Below are 12,803 nucleotides of genomic sequence, written 5' to 3'. Positions count from 1 at the left end.
CCTCCAAATTCCCCAGATCTCAATACAATTGAGATGGGCTGGTTTGAGTATTTCTGAAACTGCTGATTTTCACGCACAACAGTCTCTAGAATTTATCTGAATGGTGCCAAAAACAAAAAACATCCAGTGAGCGGCAGTTCTGTGGGCGGAAACGCCTTGTTGATGAGAGAGGTCAACATAGAATGGCCAGAATGGTTCGAACTGACAAAGTCTACGGTAACTCAGATAATCGCTCTGTGCAATTGTGTAGAATGCTATTCTGAGATGCGGGGTGGCGTTGTTTTGGCAGCACGAGGGGGACCTACACAATATTAGGCAGGTGGTTTTAATGTTGTGGCTGTTCGGTGTATATAAGCATGCAATCTTTTAGAGTAGAGCATAACTAGGAAAATGCATATTCACTATAAAAATATATAGTGAGTCAGGACAACAAAATATTTAAAGTCCCATGAGAATTCGCAAGAGAAAAACAGAGAAGTAGAAAGAGATATTGGGGGGGGGGGGGGGGGTGACTCACTGGATCTCCTCCTGATGCAAAAGAGATGGACTGCATGTGATGGTTGGCGATAATCTGTAGGGAGAGAGGGATGGAGATGAGGACAATGTGACGAAAAAGACAAATGGGGTGGACATGAGACAGAATGTGAAAACATGCAAGAGACAGATTGGAGGAGTGACAGAGAGAATGAAAGCAAAGGATGGACAGAGAGGAGGACGGGGGAGAAATTATCTGGTGAGACTGTGGTCTAAAACTGAGGAAAAAAGCAGTAGTAAGTCTGGCTTTGCTTCCCAAATCGGTGTTCTGTGCAGTAATTCAGCATGCTTTAGATTAATTAAGATATAAAAATTATATCAGCAGGGCAATTACTCCAGGCCCTATTCTGGGCTCCAGTCAGCTGCCTGATGAGCAGCCTGAATGCTGATAAGCCTCACCCAGCTAATGCAAAAGCTGTAAACAAGCCAGAGGATATATGTTCCTACTGACTATGCCAACTCCACATAGTCAAGTCAACCTTTATTTATAGAGCACATTTAAAAACAACAACAAAAAAACACATGAAAAAAAAAAATGTTTTCGAAGAAGATTTAAAAATGGCTAATGAAGAAGCTGACCTCACATGGAAAGGGAGGCTGTTCCAGAGATTAGGACCCCCCCCCAAAAAAAATCTAATAACACAGTTGCTTCCAAATGTACTTCCTAAGTTTCCACTTGTGAGGGATCACCCAAAATGGACGTAAATACCAAGTGTAAACGGGGTCAAAATTATAGTGTGACATTTCTGCACCACTAGCGGCAACAAACTACTACCATCTGCCATCTTCCAAACAGGTAGTCCCTGCCCACACTCAATTACATGCACTTCAAAAGTTTGATTTAAGGCAGATGAAAAAAATCCTTTGTCTTTTTAAGACATTAAAAAATGCTTTAATTGGACTGAAATTATACCAGATTTGTGCAAAGTCAGACCACAAGACCTAGATAATTTGACTCTAGCTCGCCTTCGTCCAGCATGTGTACAAGTTAATGGGACGAAACTGGTCTTGGCAGTGTTCACATGCTCAGAATGAAAGAGGTGAAGCGCAACATTTATTTAACGCTTCCTCAGCCGATGCACTTCCTTCTAAATATTTCATTCCTCATTGTGAACAATTGGACAGACAGATTAACACTGTAGCTCGACTGCGCAAAAACCTGATGTAACGCATGTATTATAAATGCGCATGTTAGCATGTCAGACCTCTCAAAAATAGAGCAATGTTTTGTAAGCACCACAGAGTCACGGTGTTTAAACTCTTCAGTCAAATCAACCTATGAATGGACTACTTATAGTTGTCTATGCACATAACAACCAGTAAAAAGTATTTTAACATACAAAAAAAAAGAAAAAAAGCACAAATCACCTTTAAGACATACAGAGACAGATTTTAATCAAAGGAATAGTCAGCATAATTCAGTCCATCCTGTCCTACTGTGAAGAGCGCCTGCATACTGCAGGATGCTTTTATGATTTGATGCGGGGAGCAGTGAATTTCACACAGCAAAGAAGGCCCTGTATTATCGCGTGTGCACGTGTGTCGACTGACCTGTTTGCAGTCAGCTGCCAGTAGGTTCAGGCTGCTGGTCGAGACGGTGAGGCTGATTGTCATTCCAGCAAACTGGAGATTACTTTTCCCTAAAATGGACGAGAGGCAACGGGAGGAGGGCTGGAAAGAGACAAAGAGATTTCATTAATTACACCACAAAATATGCAAAAGACACTGAATTAAAAAAAGAAAAAACGAATATTTCAAGACAAAAAAAGATTAAACATAAATATTTTATGAAAAGACATTTGAAATGAGAAGTAGAGAATGCTTTAAAAAGTTAGACTGTTCAAGACTGTCTCGATCAGAACCAGGACAGACTCAGGATCTCCACTCCCAAACAAACTACACACACACACACACACACACACCTAATCAGAGTGAGAGAGGTCTTGCTCTCAACAACCTCTGAAACCGGCCATAAGACAAATACCACAGTCTGACCAGCCGAGACGCAACACTTGAGCAAGTTTCTGTCTGCATGCATGAATGTATATAATGATTACATTATGGCATTTTTTTCTGGAAAACTGGCCAGATTGTACCAGAACCCTGCGAGATATGCGAGTTATTACAAAAAGTACATTGCGACAGGTAAAGTCTTTGTGTCTAAAGCCCAAAGTATACTTTGCTTTTGACACGAACGCTTAGCATCTGTGTAGTCGAAAGCTAGCCTTTCAAAGTATACTTGTGCATGCATACATAGGCAGTTGGCTCATGAGATACTGGACTATTTCTCTTCAAGAGTTTAGACCCATAAAGATGTCTTTATATTCTTTAAGAATCAAGTTATACAAATGCAGACATCTCCTGACCTCCTCACACATGCGCTCTTGACGGCAAAGGCTCAATTGTGAGTGTTGCCACTTTGAGGACCCACTTATTTGGTGCGAACAATTTCAGGAGCATGCATATTCTGCGTGTTCAGAGTACGGCGGTTAGAAAAATTTAGCTGCATACGTTCAGTGCTCAAGCTGATGACAAAATTTGCATCACATGTCCTGTACGCAGATGCCTAGTGTTCGCATGTGACTGAAGTATACTTTAGTCTTAAGTTAGAGAAAGTAAAATAAAAATAAAATTTTGAATACCTTTCTCCTGCGTTGAGCTCCTTTGGCACCTGGCACTGCCTCACATACCACTGATATTGCCTCCCTGAAACACAATACTGAATTACAAACATACACACATACTGTGCGCCACACTGAGTGTTAGAAAGATAATCGGATTGTTAGATGAGTTTTTCCATTACACTCCTTTTCATGCATTCCCAGACTTCATATGGCTGAGGGGCTATTACATTAGACACACACTCCAGTCATTCAGTAAGCTGTAATCACACACATTCATGTCCACAAAAACACACTGCCTCCCACACTTTTTTCTAAAAACATTTCACACTCCTGTGAGGATATAGGATTATGTATGAAACAGTTTGAGCAGCTGCTACTGTCTTGAGAAGAAAATATGTCTAACATCCATTAACAAACAGTAGTGCAACACATAAGCTCTAACACACGAACACTAACACAGAGAAAAGGGAGGAAACCGCAAGGGTTCCAGCAGATTCTATTATAAGATTTTGTGGTTACACAGCAGGGCTGATGCCATTATAACGCCTTCTCTCTTCCTTGTTCTCCTTCTCACATGCACAAGTACAAAAAAATTAAGTTCAATCTAAAACGCGTTCAATGGGCAAACGGGACTAGCAAATATTGTGGTTTAATATTGCAAACATTTGGCAGTCTTGTAGTTCTACAGTTAACATGCATTAAATTGATTGCTTTCATTACAATTCACACTTCACGTATACACACAAATTACTCAGAAAATGGTGAGAGTGGAAGAAACCGAATTGCTAGGCGAATGAGACAATGGTTACACATGGTTATTATTTTAGCATTTCTCTCTTGCACTCTCTTTCTGTGACACTCTATGAGAGAGGAACATACATTTTTCATCAGAGGAGAGGCTTTTAACCAGACCCATGCCAGCGAGTGTATATTCATACATATGTGCGTTAGGATGTGGGAAGAATGTAGGACTAAATAAGTCCTGTGGGACACTGGATATTTGTACAGTGGATCTTTGAGTGAACGAGTGGATTACTTTGCTATGCTTTGGAAGGCTGTGCTGATATGATCAAATCAGTATTTCACATTTCTTTTTCCTCCCGATAATTTGGATCCTTAAATGGATATTTTTTTTCTTTTTTTTATCCTTTATGTGTGCATTCAGATCGCTTCCAACTGTTCAGTTAATGAAGAATCAGGTCGCCTAAATCAGTGCAAACTCTGAAACAAAAATTTCTCTCCATAGTAATTGTTTCGATTTTTCTGATTGCACAGTAGTTTTTATCCTATCAATGAATGAATATTCACAACACACACAACAACAAGTATGTGGCACAAATGACACATGCGCATTCTGATGTAAACAAACCAGCGTGGACAAGGAATGTGGCTAAAGGAGGAAAGGAGCCGACCCTTTATCTGCATTCTAATAGGGTTAAGTCAGAAGTGTGGAGGTATTTTGGGTTCCATAAATATACAAAGGAATTGTTGGTTGGAGATGGTTTCCCTTTACGTAAAACATGTGGCAGAAAAGTGGCAGCGAAACACAGGAACACCTCCAACATGTTTGCTCATATGACAATTATCCTGTGCAATTCAGCAAGATAAAAGTAAGTTGTGACAGTTCTGCTTGTTTTTCCAACTGTTTTTGAAACCTGAGAGACAACACTTTAAGAGACAACTAGCTAAGTGACAACTAAGGCGGCAAACAAAGTGAACTCTTGTTGCCATTTGCAGATGTGTAGCTTGCTTTCACGTGGCCGAAGCGTTCAGTAGTTCCCTAAAACTCCACAAGCTAAACAGTAACATTTGCATCTCGTAGTAACAACTAGAATACAGTTGGAATCAAATAATACTATGTCTTGTGATTAATAATGGCAATGTGGCACAATGATGATTTCAAAATTAATGTTAAGGACGCCAGTACGTCTAACAATAGTACGTTGCCTTACAGTGTGAGCGAACTTGGGTTATTACATTTGCAGCTAGCGCCTACTATATATTACCAACTGGCTTGCTATCCAGAAAAAAAAAAACAACAACAAAAAAAAACAACATACATTCTATTGTTGTAGCCTAGTAGCTGGCTTGATAAAATTAGTCTCGACTTACTTTAACATTAGCCTCAACAAGGTAAGGTCATTACTGATCTGTAATGATCAGTGGCCCTGTGGCATAATGACCATTTAAATATTAAGACATCAGGTAAATATTTTATTTGGCTAAAGTATGTATCTATGGTGTTGATGGTAGTTTTTTAAACATTCAGGGTTCTTTTCAAAGTTCTTTGTTACCTGTTAATTTAAAGGCCATTTTGGTATTGAAAAGGTAATTAAACTTGTTATTAAGAGAACAACAAATACATTTTGTTTATCGTTCAACCCGTTTTAGTAATGTATTTCAATACCGTGATAATACCGTATACTGTGATAAAAGCTTAAGCAATTATCATGACATGAAAATTTGATACTGTCACATGCCTAGGTGCCGTACCACATGAGAGAGATTGAAACAGATTCTGCAGATTGACTTTTTGGGCACGCTGGGTCTCTCTCATTTGTTTGCAGCCATTTTAACTGTGATCCAATTATGCTATTGTGATGCACTGCATCGTAACATATGTATTGCAATGTGTATCGTATTGTGAGGTAGTTGGCGATACCCAGCCCTAACACTATGGGAACTAAAATGTTCGCTAAATCTGACAAACGTCCCTTTGAGGATGCCCCCAAAAGGTAAAAATTATTCTTAAATAATCAAACCAGTAAATAAAGTCAATGGTATGTCCTCATTTAGATATCTAGGTAAATGTGTGTGTATGCTTGTGTTACCTGGTAACCTGAGTTCTGGTGTTGAAGTCCAGTGCCCTCATTGACTGTTGCACTTCCACACAGCCCATATACTGCAGCAAAGACAAAAAAAAAAAACCTTTAGCCATAGCACTTCCTGTCAGCCCACCCCCCGGAGCACAGTTCTGTAACCTTGCCAGCTGAGAGCTGCTGACAGAATATGGTTAACTGTAGCACAGATGCCTCGTCTCAAGATTCTCTGAGTTAACCAGGCAGCTGTAGTGTGTGTTGGTAAACGTGTGTGTTTATGAGAAATACTGCTCTAATTAGGTAGCACTAATCAAACTGCCATTCTCAATGTATTTGCTGCTTGTAGACTGCGAGACAGAGGGGGGCTTCAGATTGGAAAATGCTACACATTACAAACTTGATTCCATTATGCAAACAAAATGGAGACTACTGTAATCTAAATGTTCCTGTAGATCAATTGGTACACCTTGGTACAAGCAACGCCAAGGTCATGGGTTTGAATCCCAGGGCACACACATACTGATCAAATGTATGATTCTAAACACACTATAAATTCAGAAACATATCCTACGCAAGTATGTGAATGCATATGCAAGTGTTTGGCCACCGCGTTGTCTACACACGGTCTGGTTGAAAATGCTTAAAGAACACCTATTATGGTTTTTCAAATATTACCTTTCATGTAGTGTGTTATATAGCTGTTTGTGAATGTAAAAAAAAGTCTGCAAAGTTTCAAAAATCAAAGTGCACGACAAATGGAGTTATTAACTCCCAAAAGAAAGAACCGATTCTGAACACCTGAAACAAGTCGTTAGTAATTCCAGACTTACTTCCTGTACTAACCTACGTAATTTGGTAACAAAAAACCCGCCTCTGGTCTTCATTGGCTGCTAGTGAACAGCTTTGACCCGCCCTCAAACACTACACTAAGTGGTAGACCAATCACAACAGACTGGGACATCTGACCAATCAGAGCAGAGTAGGCTCTCTGAAAGGAGGAGTTTAGAATGAGTCCTTTAGAACGGATCATTGAACGAGTCGTGACACTGGGAAAAAAAAGGTAATGCTGCAATTTAAATTATGAGCAAATTAAAGTGTTTTTGACCTTGGATGCATGCAAATCTATTGTATGAGACCTTTAAAACAAAATTAGGCACGTTTAAAAACCATAATAGGTGCTCTTTTGTGAGTGCTTGCTTTACAGTGGCGGGAACAAACCTCAGTACTCAAGGGGCGATAGAGTTCCCTTAAGAAATCTGTGCCATTTAAGTGGATGTGTTATTAGTAAGTTGCTATAAATATATTCGCTTTACCTTACTTGCGCGGTAATATTCTCTTTAAACTGTTCAAACTCCGCCATGACAGTAGTTGACTTGAAAAGGAAAAACTCACAGAAGTGGACAATTCACACTAATCTTGCTATAGCGGGCCTTGTGACATCGTTGAGAAAGCAACGCATACTTGCGTTGTGTTATGAATTGCGGTCTGACACCTTTAAGAACGCAACAACCCAAAAAAAAATCGAGCTTGCGCAGCTAGAAGTGTCTGCATTTATGTACTTGCGTAGAGTATGTTTCGGTAACCATCAACCAACCATCATGTTATCATGTAACCGGGTTCCCACACCTTTTGACTTATGAATTTCCATGACTTTTCAGTCATTCATGTTTAATGGATAAGGATTTAAAAAAAAGTATAGACCTTGTAAAATTCTGGCAAACCCCTGTGGCAAACATGCCGCAAATTTAACACTTATTATTTCACATGCAAATGATTTTCTCAGATTTTCCATGACCGTGGGAACCCTAATGTAAACAACTGACAGAGGCAGAGAGCTAGTGAGGCAGACAGGGAGAGAGATTGGAAGATAGATAGGAAGAGTTAGAACCAGAGATGGAGAGATGAAATCTAAACAAATGTAAGGCTAAAAAGACTTAGAGGGAGGGAAAGTGAGGGATGAGAGGCAGGACAGAGAATTGGACAGACAGACCCATACATGCATCTTACCCTGACATTGTAAGAGACGCCAGTGGTGCTGACAACATTGTCCGAGTGCAGCCAGCCTCGTGTGGGCTTGTTGACGAAGGAGCCATGCCGAGTCCACTCGTCTCCACCAAGCTGGCCCCCCTCCACACGGGCCCTCCGCGAGGCTCCACCCAGCCGGTTCATATCCTGTGGGGGATGAGGAGGAGGAGACGGAGCTGTTAAAGAAAGGACAGGAGGAGGAGAAGAGCTGGTGGCTGAGGTGCCGCTGTCTTCCGGAGACTCCCCCAAACCTTGACTGCTCGCCAAGCTTGACGGCCTGCTGTAGGCCTTCAGGCCTGGGAGCAGACTGGAAGACACGCCCAGCCGCAGGGCTCCCATCCTGGGGAAGAAGGAGCAGAGGGTGGTGGGGCTGTTCTCAGCCTGCCGTGGAGAGGAAGGGGGGAGGAATGGGGTGAGAGAGGAGGAGGAGAGAGAAGAAGGGATGCCAGGAGGGGTGAGAGGAGTAGAAGATGGGAGGGAGGGATTGGATGCCGTCTCGTCTGTCAAGCTGAAGGAGTCGCTCCTGAAGGGTGTGTATTTGGTTTTTGGGACAAGCTCCATGTCTCAGTGTCCACTAAACCTCTTTATATTCTCTTTATATCTCTCCACGTCTGTCTGTCACAATCAATAACTTGTCTTTCCTGGTCTTTAATAGTCCTCTTTTTCTCTCCATCCACTGATTCCTTCATTATCAAACCCACAAAACGAGTGCTGACAGCTCAGTCCTCAAAAGTATCACAAAAAGGATGAAAAGACAAATGCAGTAAAGAAGAAAGTGTTCATCTGAGGAGCTTCAGCCTAGATCACAGAGACGTCAAAGCGTAGATGAGTTTGTATAGAAGTATAGAAGAGTTTGCTTCAGATCTTAGGTCTGCATAGTTCTTATGATCAAATTATCAGACATAACTGATTGTATGATTGTCATGAAACTGTTGGTATTTTGCAATCATTGCACTAAACTCAGTCTGTCTTGGTCTTTGCATGTGCTGGGCTCCAGTTTAGTAGCTCTTGTCTGACAGAGTCCTATAAAAAGCCTATTAGCTGCAAATGAGACTCAGAGAGAGGAGGCTTCCGTCAGACAGACAGATCAATAGGGAGTGAGAGAGGAAGAGAGTGGGAATAGATGGATGGGAAAAGCTGAAGTAATGATCCAGTGAATGCAGATTCACAGCGGTACTGCAGCAGGTTGTTTGATCTCAAACTAACTTTTGTGAAAATATTACACAAAAATACAGTATTAAGTTAACTTCAATCAAAGCTTAAGTTAAGAAGCTAAAGTTCCGCTAAATGTTTCATTGTCCCTACACATTAATAAATGTAGAAGTATTTCATGCTGTATATCAATGATTATTTTAATAACTTTGCAATGTAAGCGTCGTAACAAAGTATGTCAATACATTAATATGCAACAGTCAGCTGTATATACAATATGTGATGAGTCCCTGCTCTGTCTCTCTATCCACCAAAGGGTCCTTGGCTTGAAAAGGTTGGAGACCCCTGATGTACATCATGTAGTTGTCTTCAAGCAGCTAGACTACACAAATTCTTCATACAAGAAGAATGTTTATGGTAGTTTATACAGACTGTTCTTACTGCAAGTCTGAATCTGCCACCTCAGTTCCTGTGACACATCTGAGAATGTTTAGTACTGACACATCCTCATCTTTTCCAGTCACTCTCTTTCCCTCCTCCTCCAGATGATTTTGGGACCTTTGTCACCAAGCCGACCCGTATCCCTAGCTTTCTCCTCCTCTTCCTCTCTTCTCTTCCAGATCACCTCTGGCTGTGCTTCTCTCCCGCCCTCTGCACTCCTCCCTTTCAGTCTATCCTCCTCTCTCTCCCCCCTCTCCTGGAAGCCCTCCCTCAGCCTCCACACTGTGTACTCGACAGCGTTCCTCCTCTCCTCCTCCAACCTCTGCCGCTCCAGCTCTCTCTCCCTCTCCAACACGCTCGCTCTCTTCTTCCAGATAATCTCTCGCGCCCCCTCTTCCCCTCCCACGTCTTCTTTCCCGTTCTCCAGGCTGTCCTGTTACTTCTATCTTCCTTTAAAAATAAAAAACTGAGCCTCTTTGTGATCTTCAAATGAGTCGCACAAAAATTCACTGAACTGAATTATCACGGAGTGTGTTTACATGTACACCAATACGTTTAATAAGATGGTAAGAACGGTCAGTGTTTAAATACACAGCAAAATCAGGGTAATGGGCAAAAATTTACATCTGCAGATCAGTTTTTGCTTAAACTGTATGACCTTACACCAATTAAGGAAAACTGTTTAAGGCATTTACAAAGACCTTACACGTTGTCGCCTTATTAAGCATAATCTGTGCAAGACCGTACATGTAAATGCGCTCACTGATAAACTCTGAAATAAAAAAAAATTTGATTATATATAATATGTAATTAACTCTGATAAAGAACAGCTCGCAGAAATATGATTTAGGAAAGCCCAAAACAGTTAATTCAAAGTTGTAGAAACGAGATTGGTTAAATATGGCTGTATAGAAGATAATATGGGTTTGAGCACCATTTAGAAAACCACTGATAGTTTGAGTTTGATGTGATCTGAGAAGATGAGGTGTGACGATCCAGCCACAGGAGAAACTATGACGTTTCAAAAGCAACAAGTTCCAGCACTGTCAGGGTGATGATAATGAGACCTGATTGGCCAAATCTGAAGTACTGCCTCCAGAGATCTGTCAATACAAGCGCTCATTAGAGGCTGACTGGAAAATCAATCACTGGTTCATTACTCTAAATGACACCTCAAAATCAGGCAAACAGTATGGAATGGAGCAGCTCTTTAAAGATCTGTTTCCTGAGTGAAAACCTACCCTCTAAACGTTACTTAGCAATGTCATACGCAGAACTGAACTGCACCAGTGTGCATCCCCAGTGTAAAGCACATTACAACCTCTGATAAAGTCTTGTAACCTCTAACAGTTCTGAGCTTTCAGACCAATATATACAAGGTCATTTTGAACCTCTCAATGATCATCATTTGAAGAGTTCTTCAGAGAACAGAACTCTCCAGTCACTGTTGGGAAAACTCGATCCAAGCTTCTTGGCTAGCCTTGGACCATGTTTGTCTTGTTCTATTTACAAGGGGTTTCACTGCATATATTCTACCCAAGCAGCCACAGAAATACCTCAAGCTTCCGTTACGTGACTGTTTTCAGTTGTTTTAAGTCAATCAGTTGTTTTTTTTTTCTCTATAGCACCAGTGTATGACCTCAAAGAAGCCTCAGGCCAACATTAGGACAAGGTGTCTCGCCTTCAGTGTACATAAGCAAGATGTCCAGGTGATCCCAGTAAAGTCCAACAGATGTAACTGGCAAGGTGACAAGCCTATTATCTCAGCTGCGGTACAACAGCACATAACTGGCCCTGTGATTTATGAGCTATATGCTATCAGGCCAGGTGAGCTTGAAGGTAGGTTAACTAGACTACTATAAGCAAAGTCTTCACAGAGGCCCTGTAGACAATCGAAGAACCATACATTGCAAGCCCTTGCTGCAAGTTCGTCAACTGTACAAGTGATTACAACGACATGGCACAGAATACATATCTTTGTACTGCAGAGCTCGCTGTAGTCAGTATAGTCCAAACAACATTTGATTGTGCACTCAAAAGTGTCCAAGACTTGGCTGTATTAACAATTCATTCATCGTGTCATCACCTTGTTTTTGACGTCAATGCAACATGGCACAGAAGTAGCACAGTGTTTAGAGAACTAGAAAAAAGAAGTAGAAGAAGAAATCCAAACGAGCACACTATAAAACCATTGAAATAACTTCACTAACAGTAAAGAGAACAATGTTTTAAGAGCAGTAAACCAGACTAATGGTAACTTAGTTCCAGTGTAGCACCTGTCCCTTAAGATTATGGCAGAATCCCTGTTTTGATATGACTGTTTGCTTCAGAATTGAGTAAACATGATTTGAGTGAATGAGTTGTGTTGCGAAAACAACACTGGCTGCAATATAACTAAAGAGAGGTCAGGGTCCCTGTTCTTGAAATAAGTTAAATAAAAGGCAAGTAAACAGTAACCAATAGCCACTGAAAGAGATGATGTCTTGTTGACACCAAGCGCATTTACATGCACCCCAATACACTGATAGCTACCAAAAATCATCTAATTAAAAAAAAATTACAAAAAAAAAAAAAAAAACTCACATTGGATAAGTCGTAAGAATGTTGGTAAATTAAACATAAAATTGGGGTAGTGGGCAAAAATCTAAGTGGTTGTCCGACTTGACTTTGCTTAAACCGTTTATGACCTTACTCGATTAAAGAACAGAGCTTAAGGCGTTTAAATGTCTTTAAGCGTTATGAAGTATAACTGGTGTAAGAAGTGCATGTAAACGCACTTAATGACAGGACAAAATTGACAGTGCAGCCAGAAGGCAAGCTTCTATTCTGTGTGTATTTGATTAATGCGAAACAGTCACAGACAAGATTTAAAGGTAAGATGAGTATTTAATAAGTGCAGTTGAGTTCCAACACAGTGTTTGACAGAGCAAAACCTGAGTTTAACTACATCGTTTTCAACAAAAAGTAATACAAATGGAGTAACAAAAATGTGAAAGATGTGGAACCATATATCAATTTCAAACTACTGTAAGATAGGATGGTATGCATGCATCAGTCAAAAGATAATATGATAAATGGGACCACTGATGCACTAAAGCTTTAATTAATTGCAGCCAATGTCAGATATGGTTCAACAAAGCAACTCTTGTATATATTTGTTTTAGAAAAAGACTGACTGAATGAAAGATATAGATTGAGCACCTTGACA

The 12,803-nt window shown here is 40.6% G+C and overlaps 1 protein-coding gene across 4 annotated transcripts in view; it reads right to left on the bottom strand.

Moving 5' to 3' along the window:
* LOC127452900 (SHC-transforming protein 1-like) overlaps nucleotides 1-12,803 on the bottom strand; it is a 57,090-nt gene that overhangs the window by 20,170 nt on the left and 24,117 nt on the right. For 2 of the 4 annotated variants that reach the window (XM_051718764.1, XM_051718765.1), the window contains 5 exons: nucleotides 7,985-8,149; nucleotides 5,990-6,060; nucleotides 3,177-3,240; nucleotides 2,086-2,205; nucleotides 518-571 (listed from right to left, as the gene is read on the bottom strand). In XM_051718764.1, the coding sequence (XP_051574724.1) occupies nucleotides 518-571; nucleotides 2,086-2,205; nucleotides 3,177-3,240; nucleotides 5,990-6,060; nucleotides 7,985-8,149 (474 nt within the window). Of the gene's footprint in view, nucleotides 1-517; nucleotides 572-2,085; nucleotides 2,206-3,176; nucleotides 3,241-5,989; nucleotides 6,061-7,984; nucleotides 12,147-12,803 lie in introns of those variants that run through there. The other 2 variants (XM_051718763.1, XM_051718766.1) reach the window with 2 other exon arrangements.

This window comes from Myxocyprinus asiaticus, chromosome 15 (genome assembly GCF_019703515.2).
Source record: "Myxocyprinus asiaticus isolate MX2 ecotype Aquarium Trade chromosome 15, UBuf_Myxa_2, whole genome shotgun sequence".
Taxonomy (NCBI): Eukaryota; Metazoa; Chordata; class Actinopteri; order Cypriniformes; family Catostomidae; genus Myxocyprinus; species Myxocyprinus asiaticus.
The sequence above is the reverse complement of the archived record's forward strand: the minus strand, read 5'-3'. Positions and strand labels throughout refer to the sequence as shown.